At 40.0% G+C, this 21,121-nt stretch overlaps 1 protein-coding gene across 1 annotated transcript; it reads left to right on the top strand.

The window, feature by feature from the left end:
- The first annotated feature begins 7,572 nt into the window (after positions 1–7,572).
- On the top strand, positions 7,573–18,530 carry LOC113932305 (calcyclin binding protein). Its single transcript, XM_027611237.2, has 6 exons — positions 7,573–7,829; positions 11,588–11,807; positions 15,159–15,255; positions 15,507–15,606; positions 16,820–16,917; positions 17,948–18,530. Exons 1-6 carry the CDS (start codon positions 7,809–7,811, stop codon positions 18,102–18,104), a joined length of 693 nt encoding a protein of 230 aa, XP_027467038.1. The 5' UTR covers positions 7,573–7,808; the 3' UTR covers positions 18,105–18,530.
- The last annotated feature ends 2,591 nt before the right edge of the window (positions 18,531–21,121 follow it).

The raw sequence follows: 21,121 nt of genomic DNA, 5'->3' as shown, positions 1-21,121 counted from the left end.
TGAGTGACTCCAGTCAGCTGTCAGGTGTCCCCTTCCCAGCTTCCATCTAAAAGACTACATGTCAAGCATATCTCCAAAGGAATTCATTATGTGTTACAAAAACATCTTCATCAATATGTCCCATTCTCCCCACCTCCATCCTTGGTTTATCATTAGTGTTCGGAAAACTTTAAGAAAAAAGAATCATTGAGTAGAAAATAAACATTTTAAGTTACTTTCCTTTTTCATTGGCAATAAGTTACCATGTAAAATATTTTCTGTTAAAATGTAACTTTTAATAACTGTATATTATATATGGAATAAAATATAGGCAACTTAATTATAAATATATAAATGCATCAAGACTCTGGTGTCATGAAAGCACAAGAATAAAGCTGGAGATGGTCCCAGAATCCAAGATGACCCAATAGCCTTTTGCACCATATTCTCCATTTTTGGTATTTTGCATAATGTATGGATCCTCAGTTCAAATGAAGGAAGAAGTTTCTCAATCAGCATCACTTCCCTTCTTTCAACTCCTACCTTTCCCTTGCTGAGGAGGTAGTAGAAATTCTGTACCATTTATTTTTGTGACTTCTATGATTTTGTCCATGACTTCTCTAATGAATACAGGTTCTAGAATAAAGGAGTTGATTGGCCCAAACAGTGCTGACTACAAAAGAAACATGAGTGAGCAGCCTCTGTAAACACTGACCAAGTAGCTGTTTCCATAATTCCATGTATTATGTATAGTACAGGCTATCAGTGTAAATGTAATGCTTGTTAAGAAAAGTGCAATTTATTGTACATTGTCCCAGCAAATGTTTACTTTTATAACAGTTATGAACTTGGATTAGTATCTTGTTTTCATGTGTGAATGAAGCCTTGTGAAATAAATTCAACCAAGAAGGTAACAAGGTGACTGTTTTTGTGAGTCAGTGATGTTTTCAATGCTTTGTGTTGCCACTTTGGCCCCATTAAGCAGTAATAAACATTTGTTCTGAAGTCCATACCTGTCTTTTTTATTTGTTTCCAGTTAACTTTATTCTGAATCATCTGAACCCAATGTTTATGTAACACTTTTTTTTAAAGATTTTATTTATTTGACAGAGAGCACACAAGCAGGGGGACCAGCAGGCAGAGGGAGAGGGAGGAGAAGCAGGCTTCCCACTGAGCAGGGAGCCTGATGTGGGGCTCGATCCAAGGACCCTGGGATCACGACCTGAGCCGAAGGCAGATGCTCAACTGACTGAGCCACCCAGGTGCCCCTTATGTAACACTTCTTAACGGACCTTAAGACTCCAGTCCATTTAGAAAGAAAGAATATGCCAGGAGTTTGCTGCAGGCTATCCCCTGCAGAAAGATCCTGTGCACGCAGCATTGCCAAGGGCCCTCTTCTCTATATACTAGAGATTCCTTGGTTGTACGTACCAGACACTAACAGCTAGTTTAATAATAATAAGGCAATTAATTAAAAGGAATAGGTGTGGGGCGCTTGGGTGGCTCAGTCATTAAGCATCTGCCTTCAGCTCTGGTCGTGATCCCCGGGTCCTGGGATCGAGCCCCGCATCGGGCTCCCTGCTCAGCGGGAAGCCTGCTTCTCCCTCCCCCACTCCCCCTGCTTGTGTTCCCGCTCTCGCTGTGTCTCTCTCTGTCAGATAAAAATAAAATCTTAAAAAAAAAGGAATAGGTGTATTCATTTCATAAAGGCCAAACAGTGGGGCCTGAAGAGGCGCGGGGACAAGGACTGGAATGCCATCAGGAACTTAAGCAACTGTTTCTTAATCTCGCTTCTGCTCGTCTCGCCAGGTAATACTTATCTACTGCTGCTTCTCCCTCCGAAAACAAGTTTTCCTGCTTCTAAGTGCACAACTACCAAGTTCACATGTTTATTCTTCAAGTGACCGGCAGAGATGGACTGGCATCTCCAGGTGCCAATTCCAAAGTCTCGCAAAAATCGAACTGGCTAATCCTGGATGAGGTAGTTGCTACAAGTCTTTCAAAGTACAGCACAGCGGGTGATAGCATAACTCAAGCCGAACTCCAGAGGAGTTCTTGGAAGTGGAGGCAGAGTACAGAGAATCCCAATTTGCATTTTGTTCTGGGAGTCCATGGAACCTAAGTGAAATCCAAGAGATTAGTCAGCTCCTCTTACAATTCAGCATGTATTAAGAATATTAAACAGAGATTGTAGAATTACAGTTTGTGGTTCAAACCCAGACCACAGACCTCTTCTGTTTGGGCCATGTGGTATTTTTTTATTTCTTTTAATGTTTTTCTGTTTGTTTGTTTTTTAGTCATCTCTACAGCCAATATGGAGCTCAAATTCACTACCCGAGATCAAGAGTTGCATGCTCTTCCAACTGAGACAGCCCGGAGCCCCTGACCCATGTGGTATTTTAAAAAATGAGAAATTTTGGGGCACCTGGGTGGCTCAGTTGGTTAAGCGACTGCCTTCGGCTCAGGTCATGATCCTGGAGTCCCAGGATCGAGTTCCGCATCAGGCTCCCTGCTCAGCGGGGAGCCTGCTTCTCCCTCTCACTCTCCCCCCCACCATGTGCTCTCTCTCTCTCTCTCTCTCTCATTCTCTCAAATAAAATCTTTAAAAAAATGAGAAATTTTATGTAAAAAGTAAAATAGCAAAATTATTCAAAAAAATACTGAATTTGGTAGTTAGAAGTCATGAATGTTCTTAACATGAACAGTAAATGAAATTCACTGTTCACTACTGATTAAAGGTCCTAGACTTAGTGAAGTTACATGTTAAGTTGTAGATTTATGTCCAGTAGGGATGCAAATCCCTACTTTCTTTTCAGTAGAATGGATACTCCAAAGGTTATATATGGCTTATTACCCTGGTAGGACATTAGCCAGTTTGTATCTAACTTTGCAACCATACACTAACATTCCATTATTAAAGTGCAGGCATGGGTGCCTGGGTGGCTCAGTTGGTTAAGCAACTGCCTTCGGCTCAGGTCATGATCCTGGAGTCCCGGGATCGAGTCCCACATCGGGGTCCCTGCTCAGTGGAGAGTCTGCTTCTCCCTCTGACCCTCTTCCCTCTCGTGCTATCTCTCATTCTCTCTTGCTCAAATAAATAAAATCTTTAAAAAAAAATAAAGTGCAGGCACTTAGGAGTGCCCGGGGTGGCTCAGTCTGTTGAGCATTCAACTATTGGTTTCGGCTCAGGTCATGATCTCAGGGTTGTGAGATCAAGCCCTGTTTCAGGCTCCATGCTCATGCTTGAGATGCTCTCCCTCTGCCCCACTCCCCACTCTCTCTCAAATAAAATCTTTAAAAAAATAGAAATAAATTGCCTCTAAGGATCCATTATGCAAATACACTTTGATAACAGTTTTGACATCTTACTGGTTCCCTCATTGAATTGAATAAAATATTTGTCACATTCCTTTTATATTTGCGAGGGATTCTTGATTTCACCTTTTTGAAATTCTACCGTAACAAAATCTTTTATTACTGTCAAAGGGAGACAGAACAAAATCTTTTAAAAGTTTACTTGCAAGGAAAATTTGCAAGGAAGTTCAGGCTTTAGCACGGGCTCACCAAATAGAAATTGTAGTATTTAAATGACAAAAATGAAAATAAAATGCAGATTGCCAGGTCTATTAAATTAGTTCAAGCAAATTTACTGACTGCCTACCGCACCAGTCTCTAAGTGCTAGAAATGAGGTGAACAAAAAGATCCTACCTCAGAAGTTTTAACTCTAGCATGGAATTTTTCTCAAACTCAGAGAAAACTACTGACATTTTGGGCCAAAGAGTTCTTTCTTGTGGGGGCTGTAGTGCATACTGTAGGATATTTAGTAGCATCCCTGGCCTCTCCCCACTAGATATTAGTAGTATTTCACCAGTTGTGACAACCAAAAATGTCTTGCCAAATGTCTGGGAGGAAGGAGTAAGCAAAATGTCCACAATTGCCGCCAATTGAGAGTGACTATTGGGAAGACTAATAAATTGCAGGTATTAATAAGTACTATGAAGAAAAACAGGGTAAGAGGGTGGAGAGAAATGATGAGTGATGGGGATGAGGTTGATAGGATGGTTTTTGATATGTAAACTTGGCTAGCCTACACTCCTCCACGATTCAGCCAAAAAGTAAGTGTTGCTGTGTATTGTGCACATAGTAATTAAAGCTCTTAATCATTTAGCTTTGAGGGAGATTATCTGGGATAATCTGGGTGGGGCTAATTGAGTCAGTTGGAAGGTCTTAATGCAGGGCTGAGATTTACTTGAGAGAAGAATGGAATTCTTCCTTCCCTGACTTCTGTGGATCAAAGCTTCAACCTGTTCTCATGGTGCCCAGCCTGCCTATAATCCATTTTTGCTTGTGTGGCCTAAGGATTTTGGACTTGCTTAGCCAGTTCTAACAATTGCATAGGTTAATTCCTTGCAATAAGTATCTGCTACTGATTCTGCTTCCCTGATCGAAACCTAATACAGCTGGGAAGAGCAGCTCTTAGGGTTACTTTTGAGAGACCTGAGTAAAATGAACATCTACGCGATGATCTACGTGATGGTCTGGAGGAAAAGCACTTCAGAGAGAAAAGCACAGAGTACAGACTTTGAGGTGAAGGCAAACTCTGTAGATTCAAGTATAACATGCCAGTGTTTAAACCAGGGAGAGGGAGGAGCAGTGAGAGAAGAGTTCTATGAGATGAGACATGATACTCATCATAAAGGTGAGATAAGATCATGTAGTATATGTTAGGTCATGGTAAGGAGTTTGTGCTTAGTCTAAGCCCAACAGGAAGCTATTGGGAGGTTGTTTACCAAAGGGATATAATGATTTGAAAAGATTACTCTGGCTGCTCTGTGGAAAACTAACTGTAAAGGCACGGGGTTGGAGGGGGGGGAAGCCAGTTAAGAGGCTAGAAATCCAGATAAAATAATTATGGCTTGGTCTTCAGTGGTAGCAGTGGAGGTTGTGAGAAGTGGTTTGATTATCCACATATTTTGTAGATGACAGTAAGTCTTTCTATAGGATGGGAGGTAGGACCTGAGATTGAAGCCTCAAGTGATTCCTTGGCCTGAGCAATTAGGAGCAGGAGGTAACCATTCAGAGTGGGAGAATAATTGGAGAAACTGATTTGAGGTGTGAAGATGACTGGGAGGAGATTTTTGTTGTGTGTGTGTGCATGCAGTTTTTGTTTTTTTTCAGATAAGCTAAATTGGATGTACTTCTCAGACAAGCTAAATTGGATGTACTTCTCAGACATCCAAGTAGAGACAGAGTCCAGAGCTCAGAGGAGAGGTGTTGCTGAAGACACTGATTTGGGAGTCACCGGATAATAGATGGTACTTAAAATCTTCTAACTTTAGTTAAAAAGAGAACTACCCTACGAACAAGCAATTGCACTACTGGATATTTACCCCAAAGATAAAAATGTAGTGATCCGAAGGGGCACCTGCACCCCAATGTTTATAGCAGCAATGTCCACAATAGCCAAACTGTGGAAAGAGCCCAGAAGTCCATCAACTGATGAATGGATAAAGATGTGGTTCATATATACAAAGGAATATTATGCAGCCATCAAAAAGAATGAAATCTTGTCATTTGCAACAATGTGGATGGAATTAAGAGTATATTATGCTAAGCGAAGTAAGTCAGAGAAAGGCAAATACCATATGATTTTGTGGAATTTAAGAAACAAAACGTGAACATAGGGGGAAGGGAAAGAAAAATAAGATAAAAAGGGAGAGGAAAGCAAATCATGAGATTCTTAACTATAGAGAACGAACCTAGGGTTACTGGATGGTATAAAATGGGTGATGGTAAGGAGGGCACTTGTTGGGATGGGCATTGGGTATTATATGTAAGTGATGACTCACAAAATTTTACTCCTGAAACCAATACTACACTATATGTTAATTTGAATTTAAAGTTTAAAAAAAGACCAGTAATAAAAATAAATAAATACATACATAGATACATCAAATCTCTATTTAGGCTATCTGGCAGTAGGGAGAGTTGCCTCAGGTGCATAATCAAGCAAATTAGAAAAATCACTGCATTAGGTCAACCTTTCCCGCAGTGCAATGGGCTACTTGTTCTTATTTATAATTAAGTATAAATAATTCCAGGCTTTGGGCTGGACACTTTTTAAGAAACAGGAATAATTAACATACAACAAAATGCACAGATCTTAGGAGTTCATTCTATCAATTTTGACAATTGTAATGTATCAGTGTAACATTTAATCTTCTTGGGATAATTCCCTCCTACTTAAATATAACTTTTAGCTAAGTGTAACATACAAAAAAATTGCACTCCAGTGTATAGCTCCATGAAATTTCTACAAAGGGAACATACCTGCAACCAACATCCAAATCAAGACATAAGACATTATATGAACCTCAAGAGCCTCCTCGTGGTTCTGTCATTGTCCTCCCCATCCAAGGAAAGACTATCCTGATTTTTAACACCATAACTAATGACTTTTGCTGGTTTTACACTTCATTTAAATAAAACCAAACGATGTAAACTCTTATCTGGCTTCTTTCCCTTAACGTCAGATCTGTGAGATTCATGCATCTTGTAAGTAATTGCAGTTTGTCTATTTTTGTACTGCACTCCAGAAGCTTCCTCACCATGACAATGGCCAGCCTGCATTTTTCTAGTAGCTGTTTTCCTTCTCAGACTTCTAATCGTTGCCTTGGGCGATATATAAAGCTGAGTGAGGGTTATTTGACTTCCCAGAGATTACTGTTTATTCCCAATCCTGTTGCAGACGTTTTAAGGGCGCCCAAGGCTAAAATAATCTGAACAGAGGAGGAACATAATGTAATCCCGGGAAAACTCAGCCTACATTTTCTCAGGTTAACAGTCTCAGTTAGAACCAATTCAAACCTGGGTTAGAATTAGAGAGTTGCAGAATGTTCGGTGAAGAGGACGAAGGTACCGTAGAAGCAATTCAACAGTCGAGGAACAGAAGGGGGAGCTACAATTGCGGCCGAAGACTGGGGAGCCTGGCACTAGAAGCTTTAACCCCTGGCAGCGCTACTGGGTCCCGTCACGTGGCCAGAACCCCACCTCCCGTGGCGCTCCGTGATGACGCCACCACACCGCAGATGCTAAATCGCGGTGACGTCTCCAGAACGTCAGAACCCACTGAAAAATCGAACTATTCCTTTCAGGATCCTCTACGCTAACCGTCTCCATTCTTTCCTGTTTTGGCACAAAAAGGCTGCCCCTTCTCCCCCTCTCTGGTCCTTTTCTCACAGACGCTCACAAATTAGCTTTAGGTAAGATGGCTGCCTAGCCGACCCGGTGCCCTAGATGAGACGGAATCAGCCAACTCTCTAGCCAACTTCCGATTTGGGCCCCGAAGACAGTACGTTATTTCCGGGGATGGGTTAAGGTACGTCAAGACAGCGGTTCTGAGCTGCGACTGCGCAGCCGGGACACGCGAGGTCAAAGTATAAGACGTACAGTTGCCCGGGCGGGGAGGAAGAGGCGTTACTCTTCTCGAGCTGCTGGTTTGCTCGCGAGAGTTGAGCGTTGCTAAGAGGCTCGGCGGACGGGGCGGGGCCAGGCTCGGCGGGGCGGGGCTAAGCGAGGCGGGAGGCGCGCGCGCGCGCGCGTAGAGGGGTTGGGGGGTGCGGCGGCGGCGACGGACTCGCGAAGGTTCCAGAGGCGCCGCGTGCGGGAGGCGGGCTGGGTCTCGCGCCGGGTCGGGTGTGCGCGCAGGCTTGGGGCGCTGTGACTCGTGCGGGTGGGGCCTGCGTCGGGGTAAGCGCGTTCGGTGCGGTGTTTCCTGTTGTTCCCCCCTGCGTGTCTGAAGCTCGGGCCTTGCCTGATCAGTCCGACCATGGCTTCAGCTTTGGAAGAGGTAAGGGTCCGGCTTCATCTTCCTCACTTCGGCCGTGCGGGGCTTTGAGCGCCGTCGCCCCGTACTCGCGCCCGACCCCCGCCCTGTATCCCGAGCCGAGGGTGCCCGGTGGCCGCCTCCCTGGCTCCCTCCTGCGTCGTCGGGTCCCCGACCTTCGCCTCGGCGGCCCAGCCGCCCACCTGCAGCGGCTTCCCCCGGCTTCCGGCCTCCGTTGCCCCGGGAAAGTTGTCGATGGTCTTGCCGGTGGTCCCTGCCCCGCGGGCTGGGTGCTCGGGGCAGTGTCGCGGCCCTCGGCTGCAGGTAGTGCCCGCGGTGGACCTGGGCGAGCTGGTCACCTTCACGTTTTCCTCAGGCTCCGTCGGCCCCTGCTAGACGAGCCCGGGAAGGTGAAGCTTCTTTAATGCTGATTGCAAAAACCGAGGGTCATTCCACCGTAGAAGGCGGTTGGAAGGTGAGAAGTCTTTGCTCCCAGCACTTGACTTCTCCTAGTCCTGTTTTCTCAGTGCACATGAGTAGCTGGGTTACTTTGCGCAAGTTATTGGGCGTCTCTGTGCCACAGTAGTGTTCATTTCATAGAGTTAGAAAGACCAGCTAATAGTTCTAAATGTTGAAAACAGCGCTTGGCAAACAGCAACCTGCTAGATGCGTTTTAAAAATAAATTGGAAAGTTGTAACTAGAGGTGGGAAATAGCCTTTTTTTCTTTTAAGATCAATGAACTCTGAACCAGGGGCGGGCTTAACTTTTTTGAAGACTTAGTTTGCACAGTTACAAAATGAGAATAATAATATTTGCATTGCTCTTTTCCTGGCCTAAGTAGGATGTCAGTACACGATAGTGTTATTCACAGTAAAGTGTTGAGTATTAACTAGGTTTGTGTTCTGGAGATCTCTTCCTCAATATGAGCAAGTCCAAGAAATCTCATACTTGACTTGGAAACATCCTTAAATGAAGAAAATGTGTGTGTTGGGGGGGTATGTGTGTATTATACTGGATACCTCGCCCCAGGTTTATGTTACGTGTTAAAGATAGGCCTTGGGTTTCCGTGTGCCCTGAGTGAATCTCTGCAGTGACTTCACAGTCACACATGTGGATAGCTCAGTTATTAATCCTCTTCAAAATAAGGGGTTTTTCTCAGTTGAGGTATTTTAAAATACACTTTTAGGGACACTTCAGAGGTTGTTTTTGTTTGATATAAAATTCACTGTTTAGCCATTTTAAAGTGTCTATTTTTAGTACATTTAGTGTTGCACAACTATCACTACTATGTAATTCCACATTTTCATCATCCCCAAAAGAGACCTATTAAGTGTCTGTTAACCAGTCCCTTCCTACTTCCGCTTCCTCCAGCAACCACTAATTAATTTGTCTCTATAGATTTACCTATTCTGGACATTTCATGTAAATGGAATCTTACAGAATGTGGCCTTTTGCTTTTGGCTCTTTTCACTTAACATAATCTCTGGTTCATCCATGGTGTGGCATGTGTTCCTTTTTATGGCCGAATAATATTCCATTATATGGATATACCACATTTTGTTTCTCCATTATCAGTTGATGGACATTTAGATGATTGATTTTTGGCTATTACGAACTGTGCCGCGATGAATACTGTGTACAGCTTCTTATGTGGACATGTATTTTCAATTCTGTGTACCCAGGAGTGGAATTGTAGGAGCCTGTGAACTCTTTTCAAAGTGGCTGCACCACTTTACATTCCCATAAGTTACATATGAAGGTACCAAAATCTGCCCACCCTCTTAACACTTGTTATTTGGGCGGGCGGTGGGAGGGGGGGTTGTTAGCCATCCTAGTGGGTGTGAAGTGGCATCCTATTGTGATCTTGATGTGCATTTCCTAAATGACTAAGATTGTTGAGCATCTTTTCATGTGCTTGATGGCTATGTTCAAGTCCTTTGCTCATTTTGAGGCACTTTGGTTTCAATGCTTCCTGGTGAAGAACTCAGGAAAAAGCTTGAATGTGTTTATGGGTGGGGATAAAAGGGATGTGTGATGTTGTGTAAGGAAAACAAATGAATGCTAAGGTAAATTAGATAAGAAACTGCTTTATCTATGATATCTTCAAGTATGTGTGCAGGAAAAGTACCAGAGTGATCAATTTTACTGGTTTCAGGTCTGCAAATAATAGAACTGTGGAATTAAAAACAGGCCTGTTGGAAGGTTGCTTCAGACTAGAGTGGCTCCCTTCCTTTTGTAGTATGAGAGAGCCAAAACTGGCTGTAAAGAGCCCTGAGAATCCCTTGCTTAATTCTCAGAGTTAAGAAGCCTGCTAGAAAAAGGATTCCTATCCAGTCAAGAAATAAAACATCTTGTTTAAGACTTGATATATTTTCTATTTTTTGTAGTTGTTAACTGAATCCTTAGGAACAAATATACTGGTTTTACATTTCAATATTTTTATCATATTGGTATTAGAATCTGAATTTTTAAGATCATAATAAGATACTGCTTTGAATGAAAGCATCTTGGTTCTGTGCTCAAAAGATGAAATTGCAGGATTCTTTGTCTTAGCAGTATGAGTTTTGGTGGTGAGGGGAGTAGATAAGACAGGAGACTACCACCATTGGACTTTTTATTTAACATCCTAGTAGTTACTGATAAGTGAAATGAGGGCGGCAGAGTTAAATGAGATAATGGAAGACTTAGGGTAAAAAGCATTTGTTTTTCTGTTATTACATTTTGTAAGACTTAAGAAACAAAGACTTTAAAATTCTACTTGGACATTATACTGAGTTATCAAGCATTTAAAAATTTTTATATTGAGGTTCTTTATATGCTCTGAGGCTATAGTATATAATGTCAAATCGCTATTATCAAGTCAGAATGTAAAGTTATTTTAAGAAAAATGAAACCCTTCTTTGTAAGGATCTTACGCATTTGCAGTATGTCAGAGGATAATGGGGAAAAGGTTTTAAGCTGATTAATTATAATTATCTAATAGTGTCTTTAACTCTTGAACTTCATAAAATGTTGGCCCTCTCTCTAGAAAGTAGAAATAGACACTGGTAGGCAATGTATTGGCTTGAGGAGAAAAGAACAGGTGGTTTTTTCAGTGATCCAGGACTGTGTCGCATTTTGGATTGTTTTCCTAGGTTTTTCTCCTCTGCGGTGCAACCAAGACCCAGACTTTTGACTGCAGTGTTAACCTGGAGATTCAGAACAAGACTTTTTCTTAAAAGCAGAAATGTCTTTATTTTTTTATCTCTTAAAAATGCAAACTTTTTAATGTGTAGTATTTGGGGTAGGAACCAGTGAGGAACAATCACAGAAAGTAGACTGCCTCACTAAAGTTGCTGTAGGATTTCACCATGTTCATCGTGTATTCACTCATCTTTTTTATTTTAAGATTTTTAAAATTCCTAATACCTGATGACTAGGAACAGATGTTATAAGGAAATCCATAAATTTTTCTTGAGATTCCTCCATCGAACTTTATGAATCACAACAGTATTATCTTGTCAATAAACTGTTCTAAAACAAAGGCAGCTACCAAACTGGAAAATTTAGGCTTGATTAATTACTGTTAGTTTAAGATAAAGTTTTCCTTAAAAAAAAAGGAAGCTTCAGTTATTTACAGTTCAATAGGCTGGAGAAAAGAATCTCAGGTTGCAACCCAACCCTAGAAAATTTAAATGAATGTCTTAATTCTTAGCCCTTCAGTAAACTGAAATGACCAACAGGCACAATATCCAGCTGTTATTTTATTTATCATAGCTAACTTCCTTCTATTTTAACACAGCTACAGAAAGATTTAGAAGAGGTGAAGGTGCTGCTGGAAAAAGCCACTAGAAAAAGAGTACGTGATGCCCTTACAGCTGAAAAATCCAAGATTGAGACAGAAATCAAGAACAAGATGCAGCAGAAATCACAGAGAAAAGCAGAACTTCTTGACAGTGAAAAGCCAGCTGCTGTGGTTGCTCCCATTACAACAGGATATACAGTGAAAATCAGTAATTACGGTATGACTCCCTATCCTACATCCGGTTCTTTCTGCCTCCCAGGAACTTATTCGTGAGTAGTGACCCACTAACAAAGTCAATTTTTAAAATAGTCCTAGTGTTTGTTTTTGGTAGTTTAAAGAGAAGACCTATTGTTATTTATTAAGATGTTTTGGAAGAAATGAAAAAGGAAAGAATAGATTTAAAAGCTATCAACAAGAGCAAGATGATTTTCTGTAATGAGTAGCAACAAGAATGAACCTATTCTGAAATATGTTCAGCATATAAGGAATACAGCTTCTTGTTTTAATCCTGTTTTGCATTTTATTTTGCCAAACAACCACCAGTATTATCTAAGGAAAGGAATCTAGGCAAATTCGAGAAACATTTCTGAGTGCCTAATCTATGCCACTGTTGTGCTTGGGCTTGTGGATACACAGTGACCAAGACCCAATCCTTGCTCATGGTGTGGTTAGGACACAGACATACAACTAATACCATAACATGTAATAATACCATTTTCTCTCAGTAGATCATTTTGGAACAGTGCAACTTGAATCTGATGAGCTCTCCTGAGGGGAGGGACAGTCATTTTTCTTTGTGCTCCCAGTATCTAGCACATAGTAATTACTTAATATTTGCTCGAATGAAGTGAATAGAGGTTTGTAAAGTTTTGTGGGAATACAGCTGATGTAATGGAGACTTAGACATTTGAGTTTGAAGGGTGAGTTTGGCAAATGTAAGAAAAGGAGGGGGGATCGAGTGAGCAGAGGACATGCATAGAGCCATGAAAGGCAGCATGTATTTTCCATATTGTCATAATGAAAAGCAGTGTGTGTTGTGCTTAAGAGATGTAGTATAGTGGGCACCTGGGTGGCGCATTTGGGTAAGTGACTGCCTTCGGCTCAGGTCATGATCCCAGAGTCCCAGGATCCAGTCCTGCATTGGGCTTCCCCGATCAGCGGGAAGTCTGCTTCTCCCTCTGACCCTCCCCCCTCTTGTGTGTGCTCTCTGTCTCTCAAATAAATAAAATCTTTTTTCTAAAAAGAGAGATGTAGTATAGTACAATAAGGAGATATATGCTGTGTATTTATTTGACCAAAGAAAGCTGGTCTGAGCTTGTATGATTATGGCATATACCCAGCAACCTTGATTTGTGTTAAGGGAGAAAGTGTTCTCAATGTGGAGGCTGGATCATATGAATGGGAAGAAACCAGATGAAGGTCTGCAGAACCTTTTAGGATGTCTTTTTTTTTTTTTTTTTATTAACACTACACTTCTTTTCTATAGGACTATAAGGAACAGTCAAGGATATACAGAGAGCCTATATATACAATATTCATTATTCATTTTTATTTACATTTTATTCACTTTTTATGTGAAGCTTGTATGTTTTTAGTTGACAGAATTCATCAGGACTCTGTATTTTACTGTATCAGTGAAGGTAATTGAGAAAGCAATGATTGCCTTTGAACTGTTTTAGAGAAGTAGAAATGATTATGAAATTAGATAATACTGATGTTTAGAAATCCAGTTTAGTAGTGAATTATTGATATTTAGATACAGGACAAAATTTCCACAAAAAGAAAATGAGCTGCTCTTTTAATCTGAGTATAGGTGACCCACAATGAGACATACGTTTCAGGTGTACAGCATGGTGATCCAGCACCTCTGTTAGGCTGTGCTCACCGCAGGTGTCACGTACAATGCTATTACAGTATCATCTGTATTCCCTGTGCTGCACCTTTTATTCTCCCAAATTTATTCATTCCATAAGTGGAAGCCTGTACCTCCCACTCCCCTTTACCACTGTGCCTATCTCCTCCCCTTAACCCCGGCAACCATTGTTTTGTTCTCAGTGTTTATGGGTCTATTTCTGCTTTTGTTGGTTTTTTAGATTCAACATATAAATGAAATCATATGCTATTTGACTTACTTCACTTAGCATAATACTCTCTAGGTCCATCCATGCTGTTGTGGATAGCAAGATCTTTTTTATGGCTGAGTAATAATTCCATGTCATATATACTACATCTTTATCCATTTATCTGTTGACAGACACTTAGGTTGCTTCCGTCTCTTGGCTATTATAAATAATGCTGTAGGGGTACATGTATCTTTTAAAGTTAGTGTTTTCGTTTTTCATGAGTAAATACCCAGTAGTGGAATTACTGAATCATAATGGTATATCTATTTTGAATTTTTGAGCAACTTCCATACTGTTTTCCACACTGGCTGTACCAATTTACATTCCCACCAACAGTGTACAAGGGTTCACTTTTTCTCCACATCCATACCCACATTTGTTATTTCATGTTTTTGGGGTTTTGTTTTTTAATTCTAGCCATTTTGACATATGTAAGGTGACATCTCATTTTTTGATTGGTATTTCCCTGATGATTAGTGATGTTGAGCATCTTTTCATGTGTCTGTTGGCTAATGTATGTCCTCTTTGGGGAAATGTCTATTCAGGTCTTCTGCCCATTTTTTAATTTGATCATTTGGGGGCTTTTGGTGCTGAGTTGTATGCAAGTTCTTTCTGTATTTTGCAATATTAACCCCTTACCAGATCATTTGCAAATATCTTCTCCCATTCACTAGGTTGCCTTTTCATTTTATTGGTGATCCTTTTATGTGCAGCTTTTTAATTTAGTATAGTCATACTGTTTTTGCTTTGGTTTCCCTTGCCTCAGGAGCCGCATCTAGAAAAATGTTGCTATGGCCAGTGCCAGAGACATTGTTGTGGATGTTCTCTTCTAGGAGCTTATGGTTTCATGTCTCACATTTTCATCCATTTTGAGTTTGTGTGTGTGGTGTTAGAAAAATGGGCTACTCTTTTTTTTATGTTTTGTTAATCACCATACAGTACATCATTAGTTTTTGATACAGTGTTCCATGATTCATTGTTTGCATATAACACCCAGTGCTCCATTCAAGACGTGCCCTCTTTAATACCATCACCAGGTTAACCCATCCCCCCACCCCCCTAGAACCCTCAGTTTGTTTCCCAGAGTCCATAGTCTCTCATGGTTCATCTCCCCCTCCAATTTACCCCCCTTCAGAAAATGGGCTACTCTTAAGAATGAGTTTAATGATCATATTCCTTATTCTAAGGAATAAAAAAAAACATGGGCTTTGTGTTCAGTAAACCTGGATTTGAATCGAAGTTTTACCACTAGCTAGATGCCTAACTTTGTAGATTACTTAACTGCTATGAAGCTCAATTTCTCCATCTAGAAAGGTTCTTATATTTTAATTTTTCCCATGTTTCTATTCTAGAATTTAGTTTCCTCCAGTTTTAAGTGCCATATGCATTTGCTGTTCTAGAGAGTGTATGAGACTTTACTCATGTCCCTTTTTTGTTGTTACTAGGATGGGATCAGTCAGATAAGTTTGTGAAAATCTATATTACCTTAACTGGAGTTCATCAGGTCCCCACCGAGAACGTGCAGGTGCATTTCACAGAGAGGTGAGTTCTCACGATGGAAAATATAGTGATCATTAAGTCAGAGATTGCTTTATTACTGGTTCTCTTCTTTTCAGTTTCTAAACCTGCTTAAATTTAGAATTTTCCTTTACACCTGCTTTGAAGAGGTTAATCTTATCACCAGGGATGGCCAAATGCACATCCTAAAATAAAACTGGTGGCTTTTTTCCACAAGAGCTGTAAAGCACCTCTCAGAGAGCCAGAAAGATAATGTATTCACTATTGTATTATAGGTCATTTGATCTTTTGGTAAAGAATCTAAATGGGAAGAGTTACTCCATGATTGTGAACAATCTCTTAAAACCCATCTCTGTGGAAGGCAGTTCAAAAAAAGTAAGTTTACTTTTTTGTCATATTGTGAAACCTCATTAAGTTGAACCTGGTTGATTTAGAATTGAGAGGAACTAGAATTAATTTATCCTCTGTAACAGGGATCAGCAAACTATAGCCTAATGGTTATATTATTGGAACACGCCTGTGCTCACTTGTTTATGTGTTGTCTGGGCCTGTGATTGCACTGTAATGGCAGAATTAAGTAGCTGCGCCAGAGACCTAAAATAGTAACTATCTGGCCTTGTGTCAATTCTTGCCTCTAGAAGAATAGATTATTATAAGAATATTGCATTAAAATCAAGAAGGGAATAAACTTTTAAAATTGGTTAAGAGTGAGACTGAGTTTTCATGCCAGTTTTGCCACTTACTAGTTGTGACTTTTTGGCAGCTCAGTCATTCTGTGTCTCAAGTTTCCTCCTTTGTACAATGGAATAGTTTATCTTACAAAGTTGAAATTATATACTGAAATGAAATAAATATAAAGTGCTTAATTTTTGATATATTAGAGGGCTTAATTAAACACTTAGCCTAACTAGAAGTAGTAAAATCTATAAAAATAAATGGCCTTTTAAACTATTATTCACACTTTTCACTAAGATAATCTCTTTTCTACTTAAATAAGGTTTAATACATCTGGTACATAGATGTGCCATTCTGCCATCTGTGTTTACATAGTTCTATAGCAGTTTAAAGGCAGTATTAGAATATAACTTATTAATTAGCTTGTGTCTCACTGCTTCTTTATCCATTAATCTCATAGTTAAATACTCAAAAGAATCCTAGGAATTATATGGATCACTGTTGAGTTATTATTTTGATTTCTGCCTTACTGTATTACTCTGTCCTTCAATCACCAAAATCCTACCACTTTTTTCCTTTTTAAGTCAGATACACCAAAATCATCCCGTTTTACAGCCTTTCTCCTTGCTGTGCTGTTTCTTCTGGATCTTGGGCCACAGCTCAGATTTCACCTCACAGAGGCCTTTCCTAATGAACAAACCCCATTAACACCTTCTTTGTCTTTATATTTGAAGGTATTCCAGTTTTACTTGTGTACGGTCTTTCTCTTTCATGAGTCCTATTTGTAAAGTATTAGTACCACCTAAAACCGGTTTTACACATAATAGTAACTTGATTGCATAAATGTTTTCCAAATAACCATGCTTATCTCCATGTGCTGTAAGTTGTACTTGTTTTCCTGCTTTTCTTCCAGGTCAAGACAGATACAGTTCTTATCTTATGTAGAAAGAAAGCAGAAAACACACGTTGGGACTACCTGACGCAGGTTGAAAAAGAATGCAAAGAGAAAGAGTAAGTTTACTTTCATTTCTTTAAGAATTAAATGTATTCTTTGCTGGGATTGTAGATTTTTAACACTTTGCTGTTATGGGTAAGAGTTATATAATCTGTAATTTGACCTCTTAATGTCCACTGAGTAACCCAGTCATCATCTTGTATCTTTCTACTGTCAGTGTATTTAAGGCGGGCACAGATCCAGCAAGTTGCTTTTTACGGAGGGCTTGAGTTTTGGTTGACTTTTTTGTATTGGTTCTTAACCCTGGGCCAGTGGTGCTTTTTTTTTCCCCCCTTGAGAGAGCAAGTGAGCATGCATGAGGGAGGGGGCGGTGGGGGGACAGAGTGTGGAGAGAGAATCCCAAGCAGGTTCCACGCCCAGCGTGGAGACTCACATGGGGCTCCATCTCCACCCTGAGATCATGACCTGAGCTGAAACCAAAACCAAGAGTTGGATGCTTAACTGACTGAGCCACCCGGGTGCTGCCCCACCTGTGCTGCTTCTATACAGATTGTGTCCATTCCCAGAGATTCCATTAGTCTCAAGAGAGGTCCAGATACCTAGATCAACGTTTTGAATTCCACAGAAGTTTCTCATATGTAATTAGTTTCACTGTCATTGGTGCAGAGTGAAAGAGAGTATTTTTATCCTACTTAATGGCTGTTCTAAAAAGTGTTTATTTAGAGATACTTCCATTCTAGGTCAAACTGTTCCTCTGCCTGAAATGTCCTGCACTGGCCATGCCCTACATTGAGTCGTTCAGCCTTCCTTCTTCCGTAGCCAGGGGTGCACTTGGTTGGCTAGAGTTAGGAACTATATGTATCTGATTTGATTTTAAATCTAGAACAAATTACTTGAGCACAGGACCATGTCTTCCTCTTGTTGTATCCTCAGTGCCCAGTTACACGATCTGGCACTGAATGAGGTAAGTGAAGAATATAAAGTTAATTGGCCCTGCTTGGACATCAATTGAACTAGAGGCATTGATTATATTGAGGACCATATCAGTAAATGGGATCACTTAGAATTGTGTTTTCTTTTTCACAGAAAGCCCTCCTATGACACTGAAACAGATCCTAGTGAGGGACTGATGAATGTTCTAAAGAAAATTTATGAAGACGGAGATGATGACATGAAGCGAACCATTAATAAAGCCTGGGTGGAATCAAGAGAGAAGCAAGCAAAAGGAGACACAGAATTTTAAGACTTTAAAGTCATTTTGGGAACTGCGATGTGGAAATATTGATGTTTCCAATGAGGAAATGTTGGTGAGCTGCACAGATAAATTTGACAGATAACTGCTTACATAGCCGCCTTCTAAGTAAAGGCAGTGAATTCTCCCATTTCCTCCTGGAGGATTTATTTAAATAAAATATGCTTATTAAACACTTCCTCCAAAGATCGTTTCCTTAGTAATCTGGGCATTTTGTTCAAAAAAGGATAATATGGTATTCTTGTGTGAAATGTAAAAAAGCAAGTCTTGCCTAATGATAATGCCACAGTGTGTGTATTTTTGTTCAGCTAAGATGTAGAAAACAAAAGTTGTTTTTGCCTCTAAGTTCCTGATACCAGCTCCCACAATTGTAAGAATAAGTAAAAATAAAACCTGAATTTTTGCATAAAAAGCAAATTCGTACCTGTGTGCTTCAAGGTTGCCATAGTTTTCTTTGAGCAGCTTAATACATATACCACACATTACCATGGCCTACTACTAATCCAATCACAAATACTTCTCTCTCTAGATTTAAATGCTCAGAAATAAAAACTAAATCTAAACTTGACAAGAAAAGGAAAACATCTTTCTATAGTACCAATTAGTAAGTTACCATGGATCAGATGATTTTCAAAAGCAATAACCATAAAGCAAAAATAAATAAAAATCCATCTATTCTTATGTTCAATAAAGTTGATTAGATTTTTGTTCAATGGAATAGTTCTGTCTATCCAGGAGTATGCCAGGAAAGGCTTTTTATTAAAAGGGAGGATTTCTTTTAGAATTACTCCCCCTAAAAATCCAGTTAAGAGCAAGGTGCCTGTGATCTCCATTTGTATTTGTCAATTGATTGATAAGAGAAAGCGATCAAACACACATAGGAAAAATTCAAGAGGATTAACCAAAACTACTAGAATTAATAGGAGAATCTGATAAAAGTGGTAGGGTAAAAATTGGAAGGGTTTTAAATTAATGTATAGGATATAACTGTTAAACATTTAACATAACCTCAAAAATAATGGCAAAAATGAATGATAAATGCAAAAAAATAGAAATACCCAAATGTCAATTAATCGACTAGCTGAATAAACAGATATGTCTACATGGGGGGTCCTTACAGTCACAAAAAGAAATGATTATTTCTACATACACAGAATGATCACCAGGATACAGGAAAAGCAAAGTGCAGAAAATTGTTTATGGTATACTTACCTTAGTGTCCAAAAGGGTGAGACATGTGAATACACAGACATACACATATGTGTATCTCTTATCTTTCAAAAAGAAACCAGAAGAGTAACCTGAAACTAATTAAAAATGGTTACCAGTAAGGAAAAGAACGAGGTGGGATGGAAACCATACTTGTGAGTGTACTTTTGTCTGTAGTTTCGACTTTAGAACCATCTAAAATTTAACATTTCAAAGCTAAATAAAAAGTAATCCTAACGTTTGAAAACAAACCTAACATACCAAGTTGTGACAGACATAATTCTTGCAAGTGACTTTAAAACACAGTATTTTGACTCTCCATTGCTAGTGCAACAGAAGTCTAAAGACAAACCCACAGGAGTCTTAACGCTATGATCACTTAGTGTTAGGAGTAAAAGTGTATGTTGAAGCAGTTTTTATGTATTATAAAGGTAATGAATAACTCGAGTCATTATGAGCTTATATTTAACAAGTACAGAATTGATATGAACTTACCATTATTATTTTTCTTAAATGCGCATTTCTTAGCAACATCCACCAAAAGGGCCTTTATAAAGGCAATGACAATTCCGAATTCAGTAGCAAACAGCAGCACCCTTAGTGCTCAGATACGGTCTCAACATTTTTGTACTAAAAGGATCAGGGAGCCTTCAAAAATGTTAGGCAGAAAATACACAAGGTAAGCCTGCATTTTCTTAATGCCAGAAAGTGAGGAAATACCAAATATCCTTCATCAAGTTAACAGGATACAGGACCCAGCAGTGGGAGGACAACCAGAAAGTTGCCTTCTGATGGCACAGGAAATAGTATCCAGCACACCTGGGAAAATTCATTCCTTAAAAAACTGAACCTGAATCTAGTTAAGCCTCTGAGTGTAACTACGAGTTTTTAGGGACGGGAATAAATTAAAGGACACATGAAGAAGCAAACGCCCCCAAATGTTGGCCTTTTTTTTTTATTCCATGAGTTTTTGATGTAGTGTCCATGGTTCACTGTTTGCGTGTAACACCCAGCGCTCCATGCAGAATGTAAGGACCAATGACCTGGCTCCTCCAACAAACCAGTGACACGAAAGCAGGAATGACAGGCACAGCAACCAAATGAAATCGATGGATCATGCTTGGATGCCTGAATCAAACAAATGAAAACAAAAAGAGGGTGTCCTATCGATGATATGCCAGAAAACAAATGGGACGTTCTAGTTATAATCTGATTAACCCTAGTTACTAGTTGGGATACTAGCTAGAGCATTCCAGTTGGTAAGCTGTAATATAAATTTGGGAAACATGAATCCAAGGTTTGAGAATTCTCGCACAGCTTCACCTCCACTAAATTCCGGACTCTGCTACCCAGGTGCACACCAAGCCTCTCCCTGAGACACAGGCATCTCCAACAGCACGACTGAAACCTGAACTCACATGCCCGGTTTCCTCCTAACTGATTCTTTTCTGCCTATATTTTCTATCTGGGGGTTGCCTTCTGCCATCCATCCAATCACCCTTACCAGAAACCCACAGTCCCCTTTACCTATCAGTCTCTAAGTCTTGCCCAATTTTCTTTCTAAATAAGACTTTTTAAAACCTATCCTCTTGTCTGCCTCAACTCCCTTTGTTAAGGCCCTGGTTTTCCAGAACGATTATGACATCCCTCCTAACTGGTTATCTTGCATGGAGCCTTTCCACTCGTGGCCTAGATCTACCACACTATTGTCAGTTATCTGGAGAGCAACTGATGAGGTTATTCCTCTGCTCCCCAATTAAGTCTTACCTTCACATAATGTATCTTCCATGACATGGGGT

The sequence above is a fragment of the Zalophus californianus genome, chromosome 10, assembly GCF_009762305.2.
Source record: "Zalophus californianus isolate mZalCal1 chromosome 10, mZalCal1.pri.v2, whole genome shotgun sequence".
In the NCBI taxonomy this organism is placed as follows: Eukaryota; Metazoa; Chordata; class Mammalia; order Carnivora; family Otariidae; genus Zalophus; species Zalophus californianus.
This window is presented reverse-complemented; position numbering and strand designations above follow the sequence as displayed.

Coding starts and splice junctions, on each gene's coding strand:
- LOC113932305 (XM_027611237.2), top strand. CDS start 7,809: ATGGCTTCAGCTTTGGAAGAG. Junction 7,830..11,587: donor TGGCTTCAGCTTTGGAAGAG/GTAAGGGTCCGG, acceptor ATTTTAACACAG/CTACAGAAAGATTTAGAAGA. Junction 15,607..16,819: donor TGGAAGGCAGTTCAAAAAAA/GTAAGTTTACTT, acceptor CTTTTCTTCCAG/GTCAAGACAGATACAGTTCT.